Source organism: Muscardinus avellanarius (assembly GCF_963383645.1).
Source record: "Muscardinus avellanarius genome assembly, chromosome: 3".
In the NCBI taxonomy this organism is placed as follows: Eukaryota; Metazoa; Chordata; class Mammalia; order Rodentia; family Gliridae; genus Muscardinus; species Muscardinus avellanarius.
The window spans coordinates 27,261,762-27,281,091 of NC_137788.1; the positions used below are offsets into that span (position 1 = coordinate 27,261,762).

Below are 19,330 nucleotides of genomic sequence, written 5' to 3' on the forward strand. Positions count from 1 at the left end.
AGGGCACCTACGGAGAAGGGGAAGCAGGGGTAGGATCCGGAGGGAAACACACCAAGTGCATGGCCATGTGTTTCTATCCCTTTGTATCTCAGTATGATGCATAATTATAATGTACCAATAAAAGTATCCATAAAAAAGAAAGCACAAGGGACCCAAGAGGTGAGAGAGGGTGGAGGGCAGGAGACAGCGCCAATCAGGTCAGGACCACGTAAGCCAGAGGAAGATGGAGGGATGCTATGGAGCACACAGCCACTGTGTGAGAGGATAAAGTTGCCCACAGTCCTGAGTCTCTCATCTTATGAACCCACACATGTGGGCACCATACGGTTATATCTGAGCAATCGCTTCTAGTTTTCTGGGGTATAAAATGTGTAATCTGTGTACACCTCACCACTCACCCTTTGTGGCTCTTCCTTCAAGAAATGATTCTTGGAGGAATCATTTTCTTTTTATGTCTAGTTGCTGACTGTGCAAATATGATTTAACCCTATGCTCCCCATTCTGCTTCCTACCAGGGAAGGGGGAGTCTCTCCACTTTCAACCCAAACAGTTGAAAACAGAGGGCCCCTGTCACATTTGGCTAGGTTTCCTTTGGAAGTTTGCCAGGATGTAGCTCATGCAATGGTGGTGCTGGGTCCCTTGGAGGCAGTCTTGATGGTGGCTGGTCGACCTCAGCTGCAGCCACCATTATTGTAAATGGGCACGAGGTTGGGGCGCTCCAGTCCTAGTGGCTTGCTCTGATAGAACGTTCCCCCCCCCAGCAATGTGGGGGCTTCTGTTTCAATGCTATAATGGAGTCTGGGACAGAATATGGAACCAAGGAGCCAGATAAACAGTTGGCGACTTTTTACTGGAGAGTACATGAGCAAAGTTGGTGATACTGGAAAGATGGGCAATAAACTTCCAAAATACATTTTAAACTCCCCAAATAACTGAGAGTCCTTGTAGACCAGGCCACACAGAGATATTAGACTCAAGGATGTTATATATCATCTGGGTTCAGTGATTGATGAGGCCTGATAATTTGAGCTGAAATTCCTGAATGCTTCGTTCTCATGGACTAGCAGGAGATGCTACAGCAAAACATAACACCTGTAAGTTTGAGGACGGGAGGAACAGTATCTGCTTTATTCACTGGCACATACCTAGAGTTATTTGTGGATCGCCTTTTGTTTTTATCACTCCTCTTATCTAAGGCATTTAATCTGTATTCATTCTCCAGGTTTAGTATTGATAGAATCTCTTCTAATTCTGTCCTCAGAGGTCTCTAGGAAGGTTTTGTCTACGATTCTGTCCTCCAAAGTGCCTGCCATCTTTGATGGGCACACGGGAGGTAAGGCACTAAGTCTTCTTTAGAATATTCAGGGTCAGGGTTTAAACAGCTGGATGCATGTCTTCTGATGAATGGATCCCATGTCCTCAAAAGTTTCCTTTCTTGCTTCTTACTTTTTCATCCTTCCAGGCTGTAAATTTGGTTCTAGTTCTGAGGTTGCCAGGGAAACCTCTCCTAACACCACGCACAGGATGAGCACTCAGGAGGTCATGAGAGCACAAAATGGCAGAGTCAGAAGAGTTTTGGAGGTTTTCTAGCTCATTCTCAATCCCATGCTGTGGGCCAGGAGACTGGCCACATAGGTGGGCTCCGTATACTAACGCACAAGAGGTGCTTGGAGCCTTCTTCTGGTTTCTTCCCCTCTACTCTGCAGTCTATATCAGAAGGAAGTTGGGTATTTACCTGTAGACGGCATCTGGCATGAGATGGGCAAGGGGTTAGTTTCAAGGGCAAGGTGGGCTCTCCAGAGAACCTCGAGCTACATGAGCAGTTGCCCTTTGAGAGTGACATTCCAAATTGATCCCTTCCTAGGGTCAGGCAGACTCACTTCGAAGAGAAAACACTGTGGGTGCTAAAGTTTTTTGAGTCTGGCGTTTTCTATTTTTGTGGCACAACTCACTTTTGAATAGTTTGTTCTGTTGTATGACATTACAGATAAATTTCTGGGCACGAGAGTTCTGGTAGTTCCCTACATTTGCTATTTTGGTAGTATGCCACTGCCCTCAAAGAGATTAACAGTAAAATGATTTATTTTAAATGAGAAAAGTCTGGGGACTAATGTCTCAGGGCAGTAGGGAAGAGGATTGTGCCCCACAAGGCAGCCAGGATGTGGAGCATGCGGGGGAGGCTGATAAGAAGGAAGAGGAAGCAGGCTAGGGACCAGAAACCTGAAATGGGGTTGGAGGTTAAAAGGACACAGGAGGGGGTTTGGACCTGGGCTGGCCAACAGGAAGGCTTGGACGGTTCTCAGGAACTCAGAGTGTCTGAATAGGACTGCGGCTATGGGCTGACCTCACAAAGTCGTGTCCTTCCTACTTTTGCAATCTCTTGGCTGTATGGGCCCAAATGAACGGGGATCTGCCCACCAAGGGCTGAAAGATCTCTTCTAGCTCTACCTGTAAGGGAAGGGATAAGGACCCCACAGATGTGACTCCTCCCCTCCATCAGTCACGCCCACCCCTTGGGGCTGGCCCACCCCTCCCTGATGGCTCTCCATACCTGAGCAGTGGGGGAGGGAGCCAGTCCAGTGTCCGTCCAGCCCACACATGCGGGTGGCGTTTCCCACCAGAGTCCTCTTGCCAGTGCAGCTGTAACGCACGACTGCTCCCACGACATAACTGTCTCCGGACATCTGGGAATGAGGCGGGGAGCCTGGATGGCCACAGGACACCACTGTAGAGAAGAGCAAAGACTCAGCATCTGTGTGGAGGGATGGGACACCCTCCCTCAACACGCTCTGGGCTTCTTGCAGTGGAGGTGGGGGAGAGCAGCCCTTGGTATCCATGGGAGCAAGCTTCCTGCTGGCGCACACACTGGGCCTCAGTGGACAGAGCTCACCTCACTGGGCAGCTCTCAGATCTGAAAACTGAAGAGTACGACCCGCTCTGCAAGGAGCAGGTGTACACTAATACTGTGTGCTCTCTTTCTTGCCTTTTGTCCCGCTCCCTATTTTCTCCCTGCCATAAGGTCTACATAAGATACCTTTGGGCAGAAAGATGGTTCACATAGGATACATAAGACAAAGTAAGACCAATCTAGGACTGTCTTTACTGAGCATGATTCCAGAATAAGGGCCGGTTACAGTTCTTTTCCAACTGCATCTTGCAGTCATTCATCCATCAGTTGTCCCCTTCATGCTGCAAGTTCCCTTTCCTGAAATGCCAAAGTATAACTGTGAAAGGAGCTAGAGGTACAGGTGAGGGCGGGGTGACGCTGTCACTGCTGCTGGGCTCATCTTCCCATCGCTTCTGCTGTAGGTCCAGTCCTTCGTTCACTTGACATGTATTTACTGTCTGTATGCGCAAGGCACTGTTCTCTGTGTTTAACAAAGCCCAGGAACTCATGGATCTTATGTCTCACCAAGGAGGAGAGACTAAAAAAATGAACAGGCAATTCCAGGAGTTATTATGAAAAAGTTAAGTTGCAAAAGGAAAAGAATATCTAGGGGTGAGGTGAAGGTGCTATTTTTGAACAGGGTGGTCAAGGATGGTCTCTCTGAGGAGTGAGATTTTTTTTTTTTTTTTGGTGGTATTGGGGTTTCTGGAAGCCCTTCTACCTCCGGGATACACTCCCAGACCTATTTTATACTTTTTAAAATTTGGAAACAGGGTCTCTTAAGCCAGCACGGCTGGCCTTGAACCTGCACGATCCTCCTGTCTCTGCCTCCCAAGCGTGGGGATTACAAGCATGTGCCTCCACGCCCGGCGTAGGAGGTGAGATTTGAGCAGTTGTTTGAATGAGGTTGAGGCCGGCCATGCGAGATGTGGAGGAAGGGTATCATAAAGGGAGAAACATGAGGTATAAAGGCCCAGAGGACGGAATGGGCTTGGTGTGTTTGAGGAACAGCAAGAAAGCCAGGGAATGAGAAAGGAAAGAAAGGAAGACAGGGTGGAGGGGTCACTGGGAGCCAGATAATGACGTGGAACTTACACTTCAGTGCAATAGGCAGCATAATAGGATGGAAAGCATGGTAGGCATGTAGGCATTTTAGAAAGCCACTGGAAGGGTCTGATCTAGTTTACATTTTAATATGATCGTTCTGGCTGGTTTGTGGAGAAAAGTCCAGAGTGGGGCAAGAATGAGAGGGTTGTTTCAGATGATAATGACTTCCATGAATCCTTGGGGCTGGGAGGAGATGCTTGTAGTTAAGAGCTTGTATCCAGAAAGGGTACAGAGCATGATGTGGATGCTGACCAGGACGGGGACCAAGGGAGGCAATCTGGGTTGGGCCAGTGCTGGCTCTGCTGGTGAAATTCTGGCAGGAGACAGTGAGCACATAAGTAGGCTTTCAGTGCCTTTACTTCCCAGAGCTGTCTTAGTGTGCGTTCAACGCTCATCCAAGTACGCATGGTAGGTCATCTGCAATGAGTTTCACTAACAATTCTCCTCCTCAGGGGGAGGAGCCTGCTTCTCCTCCCTTTGAATATCAGCTGGGCTTGTGATCTGCTTGGAATGATGGAGATGCTGAAGGTGACCTTGGGCGATTGCAGCTAAAGAGGCCTAGCAGCTTCTGCCTTTATTTTTTGGAAGAGTGGTGGTACTGTGTAAGGATGTCTGGCCTGGACTACTACAAAGAATGGTCTGGACTACTGAAAAGAATGTGAAGAGAGGGACCAGGTAGAGAACAATCTCAGTGCTCCAGATGACAGCCAACCCTATGATCGCTGACATGCTCAGGGCCATCTTAGATGTTCTAGGCCCGGGGGAGCCATCATAGCCAAAAGTATGTGGAGCAGAGATGAGCTGTCTCCACCACTCCCTGCCTGAGCTTCCAGTCTGAAACAATAAAATGGTTGTTGCATTAATCTGCCATGTTTTGGGATGATGTGCCACACAACAGATAATCAAAACACAATGGATGTGCTGTGTGAGGAGCCGTATGCTCTACAGGCCCAGGCCCTGAGTTGTGGTGACTCACTGTAGGCAGAGATGGCACCAAAAATTCTTCCCAGTCCTGCCTATGCACACCACTCCTCCCACTCCAGGTCTATGAAGTCTCCCCCGAATCCAGGCTGATCTTACGTGATTTGATCAACTGAATGTGGTGGAATGAGGTTTTAGAAATTCTGATAACTTCCTCTTTTGTTCTAGGAACCCAACCTCCAAGTAAAGAAGACCATGCCATCCTGCTGGAGGGAGTAGCCAAAGGAGAGATGCCACTGGGAGGAGAAGAGCTTCCCCCTCAGCCAACAGCCAGCACTGAGGTGCTGCAATGGTTAATTTTATGTGTCAACTTGCCTGGGCCACAAGGTGCCCAGATATTTGGCCAAACATTATTCGAAGTGTATCTCTGAGGGTGTTTCTGGGTAATATTAACACTTGAATACAGAGATTGAATCAAGCATATTTCCCTCCACAGTGCCAATGGGCCTCATTCAATCCTTCAGAGACTTAAGTAGAACAAAAAGACAGAATAAGAAAATGGTTTTCTCTGCCCATCTTCTTTCTGGGACCTCAGACTTCTCCTATGTTCAGACTTGCACTGGAACTTTTACCACTGGCTCTCCTGGGTCTCCAGCTTGCCAACTGGAGATGCCTCCATAATCCTACAAGCCAATCCCTTATAGTAAATCTCTTAAGAGAGTAATATAACTATTTCCTTCTGCTTCTTTTCCTCTGGAGAACCCAGATTAATACACTTGTTAATCCTTACCTGAATTTCTGACCTATAGAACTCTGAGAATACAAAATCAGCTGCTATTTTAAGCCACTAAGCTTTAAGATGGTTTGTTACTCAGAAATTGGTCATTGATTCAGTGAGTTTTAAGGATTATGCTATTTATTCCTTGAAACAATCTTATCAGGTGGGCGCCATTTTTATCTCCATCTTGCTGATAAGGAAAATGGAATAAAGTAGTCCAAGGTCACAGGCCTAGGCCATGGTAGAATCAGCTCTGCAAGCCAAGCAGTGTGACTCATTATAATGGATTCCCTTCTGGAATACTGTTTAATACAAGCAAAGAATGGAAAGAATGAAGTCTTCAGTTGTATACACACACACACACACACACACACACACACACACACACCACACCACACACACACTAGAGGTTGAATCAGGGGCATTCTACCTCTGGGCTATATTCCAGCCCTCTTCATTATACTTAATTTTAAAACAGGTTTTCACTAAGTTGTGGAGGGCTTCACTAAGTAGCTTCACTTAGTAGCTGAGGCTGGCTGCAAACCTGTGATCCTCTTGTCTCAGCCTCCCAAGTACTGAGATTACAAGTGTGTGCCACCACGCCTGGCACTCTTTTTTTTTTTTTTTTTGGTGGTACTGGGGTTCCTGGAAGCCCTTCTACCTCCGGGCTACACTCCCAGACCTATTTTTTACATTTTCATTTTGGAAACAGGGTCTCCTAAACCAGCGCGCGCGGCTGGCTTCGAACCTGCGCGATCCTCCTGTCTCTGCCTCCCAAGCGCGGGGATTACAAGCGTGCGCCACCACGCCCGGCCTGGCACTCTTTTTAATGGAAATGCTACATACCTACAGAAAAACACAACAGTCTCAGGTGTACACTTAATGGATGGTCACAAAGCGAATACAGTCATGACGCTCATGTAACCACCACCGATATCAAGAAATAGAGCATCCCCAGCACCTCAGAAGCTCCCACATTCTCTACCTCTCGCTGTCCTCTGCATCTTCCCAGAGTAAACCACTATCTTGACCTTCCCCACTGTTCTCTGGATTTGCTGGTGAATTTTATATAGATGGAATAAAATAGTATGTATTTTGTGTTTGACCCTCTCAACATTGTGTTTGTGAGAGGCAGCTCTTGGCAAAGGGAACTTTCTCTTAGGGGCCAGATAGTAAATATTTTAGCCTTTGAGGGCCATAAATGACCTCTGTTGCTTATTTTTCTTCTTATTATAAAAAAAATCCTTTAAAAAGGTGAAAACCATTCTTAGCCCCAGGGACACAGAGAAACAGTCCATACACTGGATTTGGCCCATGGGTCAAAGTTTGCTGATTTCTGCTATTATTAAAATACACCATTTGTATTGGTTATTTATTACCGTTTAATGTGTTGTCCCAAATCATTGACAATAATAAATATTTGCTTTTGCTCACAGTCATGGTGTGTTGGGAATTTAAGAATTGCTTAGTTGGGGAGGGGGGGCTCCGGCTCAAGATCCTTCATGAAGATGCAGCCAGGGTGCAAGCTGCCACCTGAAGGCCTGACTGGCTTCCCCCGGAGTGACCGAGCCCAGGGTCCAAGGCAAAGGCGACCTAGCTTTGGAAGCCACACACCAGCCCTTCCAGAATGCTCTATACATCACATGTACTGCCCTGGTACACTATGGGGGGGGCACATCACAAAGGCTCCCCACAGAAGGCAGGGACCTTTGAGGCCATTTTTAAGGCTGGTTGACACACCACTGTATGAATATACCACATTTTATTTATCTATTTCTTACTTATGAATGTTATGAATGTCTAATTTTGGACACTAGTAAATCTTTGTTCATGTCTGTTGGAGTTCAGATGGACACATTTATATTGGCTGTCCTTCATGATTTCTGGATAGTACCTGGCTGGTTTTATTCTTGGTTTTCAGTGCTCTTACATGGCTTAAAAATTGGGGGGGGGTAGTTTTGAGGAGAGTATTACATATGGTAATATCCTAATAATCTCTGAAAAGGCATATCAAATGTCTGATTTTTAGGGGGGGCACTGGCTTGATCTAGGCTACCTAGTATCTGTAAAATTAGCAAGCAGACCGTACTCTATTGTTTAATTCCTATTCTGTGGTTCTGTGGTTTGTTCTTTTAAAGTAGGAAGAAGTCAACGATAATAATGTTTGTGACAGGAGGTAAAGCAATGACAATACCATTTGGCTGCTGCGCATAAGGAGAAAGAAGAAAAGAATGCATGATAACAATAAGAAAAACAACTTATGTTCAGAGTACATTTGCATAAAAACCAGGAGGCGGGGAACAAAGAGACTGTGATTAGCTGCTGCTTCAATTTTCCATTTGTCAATATGAAAAATGCTTTTAAAAATGTTTTTAAGCTAGGCACGGTGGTGCGTGCCTGTAATCCCAGCTATTCAAGAGGCAGAGGCAGCAGGGTCATGAGTCGGAGGCCAGTCTGGGCAACTTAGCCAGAACCTGTCTCAAAATAAAACAATAAAAAAGGGCTGGGATGTCGGAGCAGCAGAGCAATAGCATGCATGCCGCCCTATGTTCATTCCCAGTACTGGAAAAAGTGTTTAAAACAGTCAGGCTGATGTCCCAATGAGATCTCTGTGGGTCATTTCAGTGGCTCTATTGCTGGTAGTTACAAATTAAATTTAAATGTGTATATATGAAGTTAGGCAAGATAGATACTGAGCATGCTAATAATAATATGTTACAAAGATGACATAGATAAGTGGGGATCGACTCAACTTTAAGATGGTAATTAACCAAAAGGCAAAAAATATAAATTAGTACTTAGTGGCTGGACATGGGCTATACTGAGTTCCCATGGCAAAAAGCAAAGTACCCCTGTGCTGACTCCTGTAACCACATTTGAGTTACACTTGTGGCTGAATCCTCTGGACACCATCTTCCACTGTCCTGTAAAGCTCGTCAGCTGAGAAATGGCATAAAATACACCTGGATCATGCATTTTCTTGGATCCCTGAATATCCATACCAATTAAAGCAGTTTTCCTTCACCTGGAAGGAACAGATGATTTTCATCGACTAGCTTGACCTGGGGATATGGAAAGTTTTCTAAGATTAGCCACAGCCCTGTTCACAGGTTCTTGGGTCTCCTAGATGTAGAAAGGTAGTCTTCACCAGGGATCAAGAGAAAAAAAAAACCCAATAAATTTGACTTCATTGAAATTAAAAACTTTCATTTTTCAAAGCTACTATCAAGAAAGTAAAAAGACAATCCACAGAATGGGAGAAAAATATTTGCAAGTCATGTATCTGATAAGGCTATAGTATCCAGAATACATTAAAAAACTGTTATAACTCAACAATACAAAGACAAACAACCCAATTAAAAATGGACAAAGGACCTGAACAGACCTTTCTTTAACGAAGAGCTACAGATGGCCCATAAGCGCATAAAAGATATTCAACATCATTAGTCATTGGGGCATGCAAATTAAGACCACAGTGAGATATCACTTTATACTCAGGGTGGCTATAAGGGAAAACAGTAGACAATAACAGAGGAGAGGAAGTGAAGAATGAGGAACTCTCACACACTGCTTGTGGGAACGTAAATTGTATAGCCACTTTGAAAAACAGTTTGGCAGTTCCTCAAAAAGTCAAACAGTTAGTTACCACAGGATTCAGCAATTTTACCCCTAAGTACATACCCAAGAGAATGGACATGTGTTCATGTTGGACACAATTTCTTTCTTTCCTTTTTTTTTTTTGGTGGTACTGGGGTTCCTGGAAGCCCCTCTACCTCTGGGCTTCACTCCCAGACCTATTTTATACTTTTTATTTAGAAACAGGGTCTCCTAAACCAGCGTGGCTGGCTTCGAACCTGCGCAATCCTCCTGTCTCCGCCTCCCAAGAGCTGGGATTACAAGCGTGAGCCACTACGCCCGGCCACAATTTCTTATAGCAGCCTTATTCATAATGGCCAAAATGTGGAAATATCTTTGACCAATGAATGGATAAACAAAATGCGAAGAGGTATTTGGTCATAAAAAAGGATGAAGCTGGGCATGGTGGCTCATGCTTGTAATCCCAGTATTTGGGAGGCTGAGACAGGAGGAATGCGGTTCACAGACAGCCTCAGCTACTTAGTGATGCCCTTTGCAACTCAGTGAGACCCTGTTTTTCAAAATAAAGAATAAAAAAATAGGATTGGGGTTGTAGTTTGGAGATAGAATGCCCCAGGGCTTCATCCCCAGTACTAAAAAAAAAAAAAAAAAGTGATGAAATACAGGTGTATGCTGAAACATGGATACACTTTAAAAATTATGTTAAGTGGAAGAAGTCAGGCATAGAAGCCACACGTACAATTGAATTCATTTGAAATGTCCATAATCGACAAATCCATAGAGACAGAAAGTAGGTTAGTAGTTACCAAGGGATGCAGGGTAGTGGAGGATTTGGGGTGACTGCTAAAGGGTTTTCTTTTGGGGTAATGAAATGTGTTGAAATTAGGCAGTAGTGATGGGTGCACAACTTTGTAAACGTACTAAAATTATCGAACTGTGCGTATTAAAGTTGATTATCCAAAATAGGGTCATTTATGTCATACACAAATACCATGGAGTTAAGAGACCATGAGAAAAAACACTCAGGTCCCATAGGAATGTTTCATGATCCCGATCTTAAACTGCAAACTTGATGTGAACCATAACCTCAAGATTACAAATCCTACCTGACAGCTACTACTGATACTCTTATAAGGATACTTATAAGTCACAAATAACACTAATGAACTTTGAGAACAACCTGTGTAACCTTGACATACCAGAGGCCACCCTAGTCTGTGTGTATGTCCTAAACTGAAATTCTATTTCTTCTTTTCCTTTTTTTTTAAATGTGGTACTGGGAATTGAACCCAGAGACATTCTACCTCCCAACTACGCTATTTAATTTTTATTTTGAAACAGGGTCTCACTAGGTTGATGAGTCTTCCTACTTGCTGAGGCTGTCTTTGAACTTGTGAACATCCTGTCTCAGCCTCCCAAGTATAGGGATTACAGAGGTGTGCCATCATGCCCAGCTGGCAAGTCTACTTCTTGTATATTATAGCCAAATAAATATTTTGCTTGGAGATTCATCTCCATATATTTATTTCAAGTTGACATAATCTTTAAAAGAATAAATTATATAAAGAGAAAGCCTACAGAATGGGAGAAGATCTTTACTGGCCACCACTCAGATAGAGGGCTAATACCTAGAATATACAAAGAGCTAAAAAGACTACACTAGCAAAACAAGTAACCCAATCAAAAAATAGGCAACTGAACTGAATAGACACTTCACAAAAGAAGAGATACAAATGGCCAACAGATACATGAAAAGATGTTCAACATCATTAGCCATCAGGGAGATGCAAATCAAAACTATGCTGAGATTCCATCTAACCCCAATCAGAGTGGCAAGCATAAAGAAATAACAACAAATGCTGGCGAGGATGTGGGGAAAGAAGAACTCTTTTACACTGTTAGTGGGAGTGCAAACTAGTTCAGCCACTATGGAGATCCGTGTGGAGATTCCTGAGAAAACTGGAAATGGATCCACCATATGATCCGCCTTTACCACTCCCGAGTATCTTTCCAAAGGGGCCGAAATCAGAGAACTACAGTAACATGCAAACCCATGTTCATAGCAGCACAATTCGTATTAGCCAAAATATGGAACTGACCTAGGCCTCCATCGACAGATGAATGGATTGCAAAATTATGGGAAATACACACAATGGATTCTACTCAGCTATAAAGAAGAACAAAATCATGCCATTTGCACAAAGATGGAAAGACCTGGAGAACATTATGTTAAGTGAGATCAGCCAAGCACAGAAAGAGAAGGGACTTATGTTTTCTCTAATATGCTCAAACTAGGGAGTATTAGGAACACCAGAGGGACTCCAGATAATGGAGGAGAAACCTCACCAAAGCTAGAATGGAAGGATAGGAGAGGAAGAAGGCTGAGGTTGATTAATGAAGAAGCTACATCCAAATTTGTGTAAAAGTATGAATATAGCATAGTTAACCTGGACACTCATTGTTGGGAGGGGGAGGTGAAGTGGGGGGGGAAGGTAACAAGCATAGTCTGAATTATGCCATTTTCAGTATGTTCCACATAAATATAAAATATAAATAAATAAAATAAGAGAGTAAATTATCGTTCACTAAAGAAGAAAATGCAAATAGATTAAATCTTCCAATTGGGAAAAAAGATTGTCAGAAAAGTTTAATGATAAAGAAAATGTAGTTTATCTTCACAAATGCAGTTTTGCTCAGCCATAAAGAAGAATGAAATTATGTCATTTGCAGGAAAATAGATAGAACTGGAGAACATTATGCTAAGTGATTTGGACTCAGAAAGTCAAGGGTTGTATGTTTTCTGTCATATGTAGAAGCTAGAGGGACAAAACAGAAAGAAAAGAGGCCTCATGAGAACAGGGGGAGACAGGTGAAATGGTGGAAAGGGGGCTGGGAGGGGAGAGGGGAAAGTAAGGGGCGCTGTGGGGCAGGAAATAGACCACATGATGCTATGTGCATATATGAAGGTATCACCATGGCATAATTACTACTGTTAGGCATAATTATGCCAATAAAAACTTTTAAAAAGATCACAATGGTATGCTTTTTGCATAAAAAGCAGTTAAAAGAAAAAACACAAAATGTACCATGCAGGTACTAAACAAAAAAAATGGTTACAAATTATATTAATATAGTTATGTGCTGGGCGTGGTGCTACACGCTTGTAATTCCAGTACTTGGGAGGCCGAGACAGGAGAATTGCAGGTTGGTGGCCAGCCTCAGCTACTTAGTGAGGCCCCTGCAACTTAGTGAGACCCTATTAAAAAATAAACTATAAAAAAACCAGGACTGGGCTGTAGCTCAGAGGTAGAATGACCCCAAGTTCAATCCTCAGTAATGCAAAAATTATATTTACATATAGTTATATATTAATTCTATTGATATCAGTAGTAACATCAGATAAAAAAAAGGCATTGGAGCAAAAACACTAGTATAAATAGGGGCATTTTATCATGGCAAAAGCTTCATTTTACTGAAGGAGAGAATGATTTGTAACCATCAGGGCTTCTGTAACTCAACTGGCATCACAGTTCACTTAAAACCTCAAAGAACAAGTCGGTCAAATATGGGGTTGGGTGTGCAGGCCGAGTCGTCAAGCAAGGGCATCGGGCAGCGAGTAGCTGGGTTATGGGAGCTTACCCGGCTCCTCTTAGTCCTGAGGGGTAAGAAGGTGAAGTCGCTCAGGCTGGAGGGCTACAGAGTGTGTGTGATCTCTCTGGGGCGCATCTTCACCTCTACTCCAGGGAAGAGCGTGGAGATCATGCCAGAGGTGAGAATCCAGAAGTCAGGGTCCTAGGCCCCTTTCCTAGGCCCTGCCTCTGTATTTTGTGCTTGCTGTACCTATGACTCTTTCTAATAATCATCAATGCAGTTATTATTTCTTGAGTAACCTCCATGTACCATATGGTAAACTGGCAATCCTCTAGTAACCCTGCAGAGGAGGTCCTGGCGTCATTACCCCTGGGAGGGCAGCAGACTCTCCCAAGCCACATAGCCTGTTAGGTGGCGAAGCCAGCATTCACATCCAGACTGGCTGGCGCCTAGGAGTTGCTGGCAGTCCCTCAAAGGGAAGGGATGCATGTGTTGTCTTTCTGAAGAGCCAGGGAGGGTAAAATAGGAAGACAGTGTCCCACGAGGCGGCAGTTCTGAACCCTTGAAGGCTGCAGAGGTGGCACTGCCAGAGGAAAGGAAACGGCCCCTGGCCACATGAATTGGTGTATAAGCAACCCGACAGAGGCTGGAGAGGGTTCTGATAGCCACAAGGCGGCCAGAGTGACTGTCACAGCATGATACACACACACACACACACACACACACACACACACACACACGCAGAGGGAGGATCGTTCTTTGACACAGACTGCTCCACCTGTGACTTGGAGCAGACGCCGTCTACTTACAGAGGCACTGGGGGCGGGGGCGGTCCCAGGTGCCATCTCCCTGGCAGCTGAGCACGGGGGTGCCCAGCAGGTAGAAGCCGTGGTTGCAGCGGTAAGACACGGTGGTGCCGAAGCTGAACCGGTGTGGGCCGCTCCCGTGGACTTGGCGGACACTGTTTTCTTGGTGCCCGGGGTCTGTGCAGTTGATGACTGGAGGCAAAGGAGAAAATTAGAGGCAGAAACTCTGACGTGAGGATTTTAAGCTTCTCAGACAATTCAGAAGTCCCCACAGCCACACATTCACAGTACAGCAAGATCTGCAGACCGGAGCCGGGAGACTCTCTGGGAGGCTGGGCTGGTCCTGAGGCTGCAGCACCTCTCCCTAAGGGCCTGGGTCTCCTGGTCCAGGGAGCCACCCTCACGTCCAGCTGGACACCACTCCTTAGAGAAGCTTCTCCTCCCTTGCAACAGCTTCTTCTGCTGACTTTGCCAGCCCGGCTTGTTCGTGGCTGGCTTGGATACATGTGTCCCTTGGCGTACGACTCTCTGGTCTCGGTGAGCCCAGTCCCTTGTACGATGTGTAGCTGATGCTGTTGAACCAACTTGGATAGCAGTTGGGCTCTCTTGGAAATTATTCTAATCACTTTTATAAATATTTTCAGGGAGACATTAATCTCCCGGGGTGGGGGGGGAGTACAGTTGACTTTAAAATGTTATAAAGTATGTCTCAAAATTAGTGTGGGGCTTTAGAATAAGGACAAAATCATTTCTAAGAGATAGTACATGCTTTTGCTTTTTTTATTTTTGTGGGTCTGGGGATGGAAAGCAGGGGCATTTGACCTCCGAGCTATACCCCTGCCCTGTTTTTTATTCTTTATTTTTGAAACAGGGTCTCACTAAGTTGTGAAGGGCCTCACTAAGTAGGTGAGGCTGTCCATGAACCGCGATCCTCTGGTCTCAACCTCCCACATGCTGGGATTACAAGCGTGCGCCACCACGCCTGGCTATTCTTTTGCTTTTAAAACACCTTAACAGCTGGGCGTGGTGGCGCACACTTGTAATCCCCGCGCTTGGGAGGTGGAGACAGGAGGATCATGCAGGTTTGAAGCCAGTTGTGCTGGCTTAAGAGACCCTGTTTCTAAAACTACAATAGGTCTGGGAGTGTAGCCCGGAGGTAGAAGGTCTTCAAGGAACTCCAGTACCACCAAAAAAAAAAAAAAAAAACCCAAAACAAAAACAAAACAAACACCTTCACACCCATGATCTTACTCGGCAAACTGTTTTATACTCAGCAAATGCGGTGAGGAGGAAAGATATTTTTTTTTCTCTTTGATAAGCCTTTAGCTACATGGTAGTTTTACCTCTGATAAGCCTCTCCTGAGGCTTTATTGCTGTAAAACACCTTTCAAATACATTTTGGAGGCTACTTCCTAAATAATACAAACTGGGCTGGAATATCTTGGGCCCAGGTGGCCTCTTGCATCTTGAATTTTCTCTCCTTGTCTCTTCCTCCCCCTCCCCCCTTTCATCTCAAATCTTTGATTCCTCTGCTCATTATCTTTTTTTTCCAACTCTGCGGCTTATAATTTTTTTTTCATCAAAGACAGGGCTCTACTGAATGTAGTTGAAAGGAGCTACAGCAGCTGTTTTGCAACAAGGAGGAAAGACCAAGATGTGGGTCTTGACCTCACACGCAGCTACTGAAATGATTCTACTTCTAGGTTTCTTCTTTACACGGGCAAAGCAAACCTCTGTTTGTCTCTGCCAGCCAAGAATGGGGCTTTATGTGGGAATGATAAATGATCTGTCCTGTGAAATGCAAACAAGGGGACCTGAAAGATGACGTTAAGGTGCCCTTTCCTCATATGACCCCTGATGGAATTTTACAAGGCTGCACCTAGGGCTTGAGGAAGTCTCCATGTTCAAACTTTCTCTGCTTCAGTGCTCCCTGTGTGAGTCTGAATAACAGTGGGACTGAATTCACTGGCTCTTGCTCCCGGGCTACAGAGCCACAGATGGCGGAGGCTGTGAAGCAGAGGGGACAGGAGGGGACTCACTTCTGCAGTTGGGCAGCACGTCGCTCCACTGTCCGCTGGCCAGGCACTGGGACCTAGCAGCCCCCTCAGCCACATACCCAGGGTTGCAAACAAACTTGACCACATCGTTCAGGTTAAACTGGCTGCCCTGCGTGAGCCCGTTGACCGGGTTGCCTGGGTGTCCGCAGGTGATCGCTGTAACCGAAACAGAAGACAGGTAAGCCCTCCTGTTATCCCACGCTCCCCGGATTCCCCTCCTCCCCCTGGTGGGCTGGTGGATCAGGGTCTCCAGGGTGAGAGGGACTTCGCCACATCAGGGTGGTGGTGTGAGAGCAAAGACGGACTTCACAGGGTCTGTGAACACACCGAGACGATACAGGAAGTGCTTGGGGGAGGAGACATCGCTTGTACCAGATTGGCAAAGGGGCAAGACCCCCTCCCCCAAGTTAAGAGCCATTCATCTAAGTGAGAGAAGAGAACTGAGGAGGATTAAGATCCTTAGGAACTCTGCCCTTCAAAGGGCAGCTGAACAAAATTGTCTGCAGAGAAAGCAGAGGAGTGGTCATGAGAGTAGTTCAGCAAAGCCCAGAAGGAAGGGGCAGAGTCATAGAGGCCGAGGGGAGCCGCAGGACAGGTCAGTGACCCAGACAGCTCAAGTAAGGTGAAGACTGACAAGCGACCATCCGACCCATCAGTAGGCTCACGGTGACCTGAAGTGCATGTTCCTTGCCAGGTTGGCACTCCTGCTGTCTGTCTCCCACACATTCCCAGGCCACAGGCCTTGTCCTGGGAGCAGCTGCCGTCACCAGGCACCATGTCCTATGTCCCACGCCAGTGCCTTACGTTCTCTGGGTCCTGGGCTTGCTATTTGCTCTGGAGCTTTGGCTATCATGTCTCAGGCTGCTGCCCTGCAGCTCTCGGGCAGCAGGGCTCCCAGGACTCTGCACAGTGGTCCACGACCAGAGCTCCTGGAAGGTTCTATTGGACAGAGCAGAGAAGTGGCGGGGACAGAAAGGTCACTGTGGCTGTGGCTGCTGATGAGGGAAGCGGTGGAGTTAGGTCCAGTAGTCAACCACTTCAAGCAGCCAAGCCATGAGCCAGTTTATTTCATGTGTTAACGTGGCTAAGGCCAGGGAACCCAGACGAATGGTCAAATGCTCTTCTCTCTGTTTCTATGATGATATTTTTAGATGAGGGCAACATTTAAATCGGGAGACTCTGAGTAAAGCAGATCCTCCGCCCTAGAGTGGTTGGGCCTCGCCCAACGAGTTGAAGGCCTTCCTAGAAAAAGTCTGACCTCCCTGGAAGAAAAGGGGCTTCTGCCAGCAGACTGCCTTCAGCCTCCAGCCTTCAGCACAAGCAGCGGCTCCTCCGGAGCTTCCAGTCTGCCAGCCTACACTGCGATGCTGCATGCATCTGCTGGTCTCCACAGCTGCGTGAACAGATTCCTTAAAACACACCGGTCTCTCTCCACAGATACACACAGCCTTTTGGCTCTGTTTCTCTTGAGAACTATCACAGGCTGCAAAGGGCAGAAGGGGATAGGGCACCACTATGAGGCAATCAGGGGTCCTGTTCAAGCATGAGCACTGGAACTCCTGGCCCTAAATGTCCCCAGGGAGAGACTATGACACATTCCATGCATGTCTGTCCATGACATCCACCACAGTGTCAGGCACTAGCAGGTGATACAGAAATATTGATTAAAGATGGCCCCATGGGGAAGCTGTGGAAAGGGAAGGGCCCTGGAACAGAAGGGAGAGTTAAAAATAGCTACACTGGCAGGGGAGGCAGGAGGGAAGGGGCTGAGTGTGAAGGAGGGCTTACCCTGGGCAGGGAGAGGGATTCTCCTGCTACTGGAGGAGGGCAAGGATGGATGCAGACAGATGAATATTAACATGGGAACAGGAAGTAGAGGGCCTCACCGCCTGGGGGCTCTGCCATCTTTGCAAAATCGAGAGAGATTACGCGGAGACCTATTGGCTTTGTATGAGTTATAGACTCCTTTGGTCCTCTACCCTCTGAGGCAGGCGCCACTGCTGTTAGTATCCCCATGGGAAGCAGACTTTCAGAGGAGCTGGGAGACTCACTCCAGGGGCTGCTTTTTCTTTCTTTCTTTCTTTCTTTCTTTCTTTCTTTCTTTCTTTCTTTCTTTCTTTCTTTCTCCTTCCTTCCTTCCTTCCTTCCTTCTCTTTCTTTCACCTTTTTTAGTCTTTTTATTTTTGAAACAGGGTCTCACTAAGTTGTGTTGAGGCTTGCTAAGTAGCTGAGGCTGTCCATGAAACGCCATCCTCCTGTCTCAGCCTCTCGAATGCTGGGATTACAAGCGTGCACCACACGTCCAGCTCCAGGGGCTGTTTCTAAGTGGCTCAGCTGAGCTCTGGACCCGCTTCCTCTCATCCCAGGCCACCCTGCGGGCTTACTTTAGCTCTTGGCTGAGAACACAGTGGAGATGCTGGAAAGTGGGCTTTCAGAAAAGAGTTGGAAGGATGGAATTGCTGTGTGGGGAGCGGCAAGAAGGCTGTGGAGTATGCCAGAGGCCGGCGGGAGAGCCGAGGGGCAGGTTGGCGCTGGAGATGTCGAATGTGTGTGTGACCGCGGCGCTCACGAATACTCCATCTTTTACTCATTCCTTCCTCCTCCAGAGAGTATGCACATCTCCACGCTCCAGGAGAGAAAGGGGCTTGGCAGAAGAGATCCTGGGCTCTGGGGTGTGACAGGGTGGTGGCTTCCCCTCCCTCATCACCATCATCGCATCGTTTACACGTATTAGCTTATTTAATCCTCACGACAGCCTCTGAGGGCCTGCTGTTCATAGCTGAGAAATGAGGACCCGGAGCTGACCCACCTGCAGCTACAGAGCCACGTAGTGTCTGGTGCCAGCGCCGGGGTGTGGACCCGGGCCGTCTGGGTCACACCTGATTCCTCACTGAGGTGCCTATTAATAACCACTCAGACCTAAACATCAGTGTCGTTGGGCCAGGCTGACGTTCTCCTTCCAGACCCCAGTGTTCACCAGTATTCACACACTAAGCTTCTTCTACACACTGAGTGCCAGTTTCCTGAAGACATTTGAATTCGCATCCTCTGGATGAAGCTGAACTGCTTTGTTTAGACGCATCTGCAAGGGAGGCTGGATATACACGGGTCTTGCTTTCTGTAAATGAATACTTAATGTGTCACTAAGACTACTCTTCATGCATTGCTTATGGGGCAGATCTCATGATTTTATTGCCCATCCTGTATATGAAAAGCCCAATAAAGACAGAAAATTAGAAATTAAGAACAAAGCCCAGAATTTTACATAAACGCTCACTTCAGGGAACTTTAAAAAGTGAAGAATTTTTCAAATTACTTCCAGGCAGCTGAGGATAACGGTGGTCGCCTAAAACTAAAAAATGTAGATGAACAAGAAGAACAAATAAAAGTCTAGAAAACCCAAGGCTGCAGTATAATGAGAAGACAAAGAATGCTATACATGTTAAGTTACATGTAGCAGGTAGAAAAATAAACACTAAACCCTGACACAGTGTGCTAGAACTAGTATCTAAAACAATAATCCAAGGTAATGTTTCAGAAGCAAAAGAAGACCTGAATCCACACATCTGAAGATAGGCAGAATGCC

The 19,330-nt window shown here is 46.1% G+C and overlaps 1 protein-coding gene across 1 annotated transcript in view; it reads right to left on the bottom strand.

Moving 5' to 3' along the window:
• CSMD2 (CUB and Sushi multiple domains 2) overlaps positions 1 to 19,330 on the bottom strand; it is a gene marked incomplete at both ends in the record, with an annotated part of 613,548 nt that overhangs the window by 29,555 nt on the left and 564,663 nt on the right. The window contains 3 exon segments of the mRNA XM_080690534.1: positions 2,552 to 2,725; positions 13,691 to 13,879; positions 15,727 to 15,900. Coding sequence (XP_080546660.1) covers positions 2,552 to 2,725; positions 13,691 to 13,879; positions 15,727 to 15,900 — 537 coding nt within the window.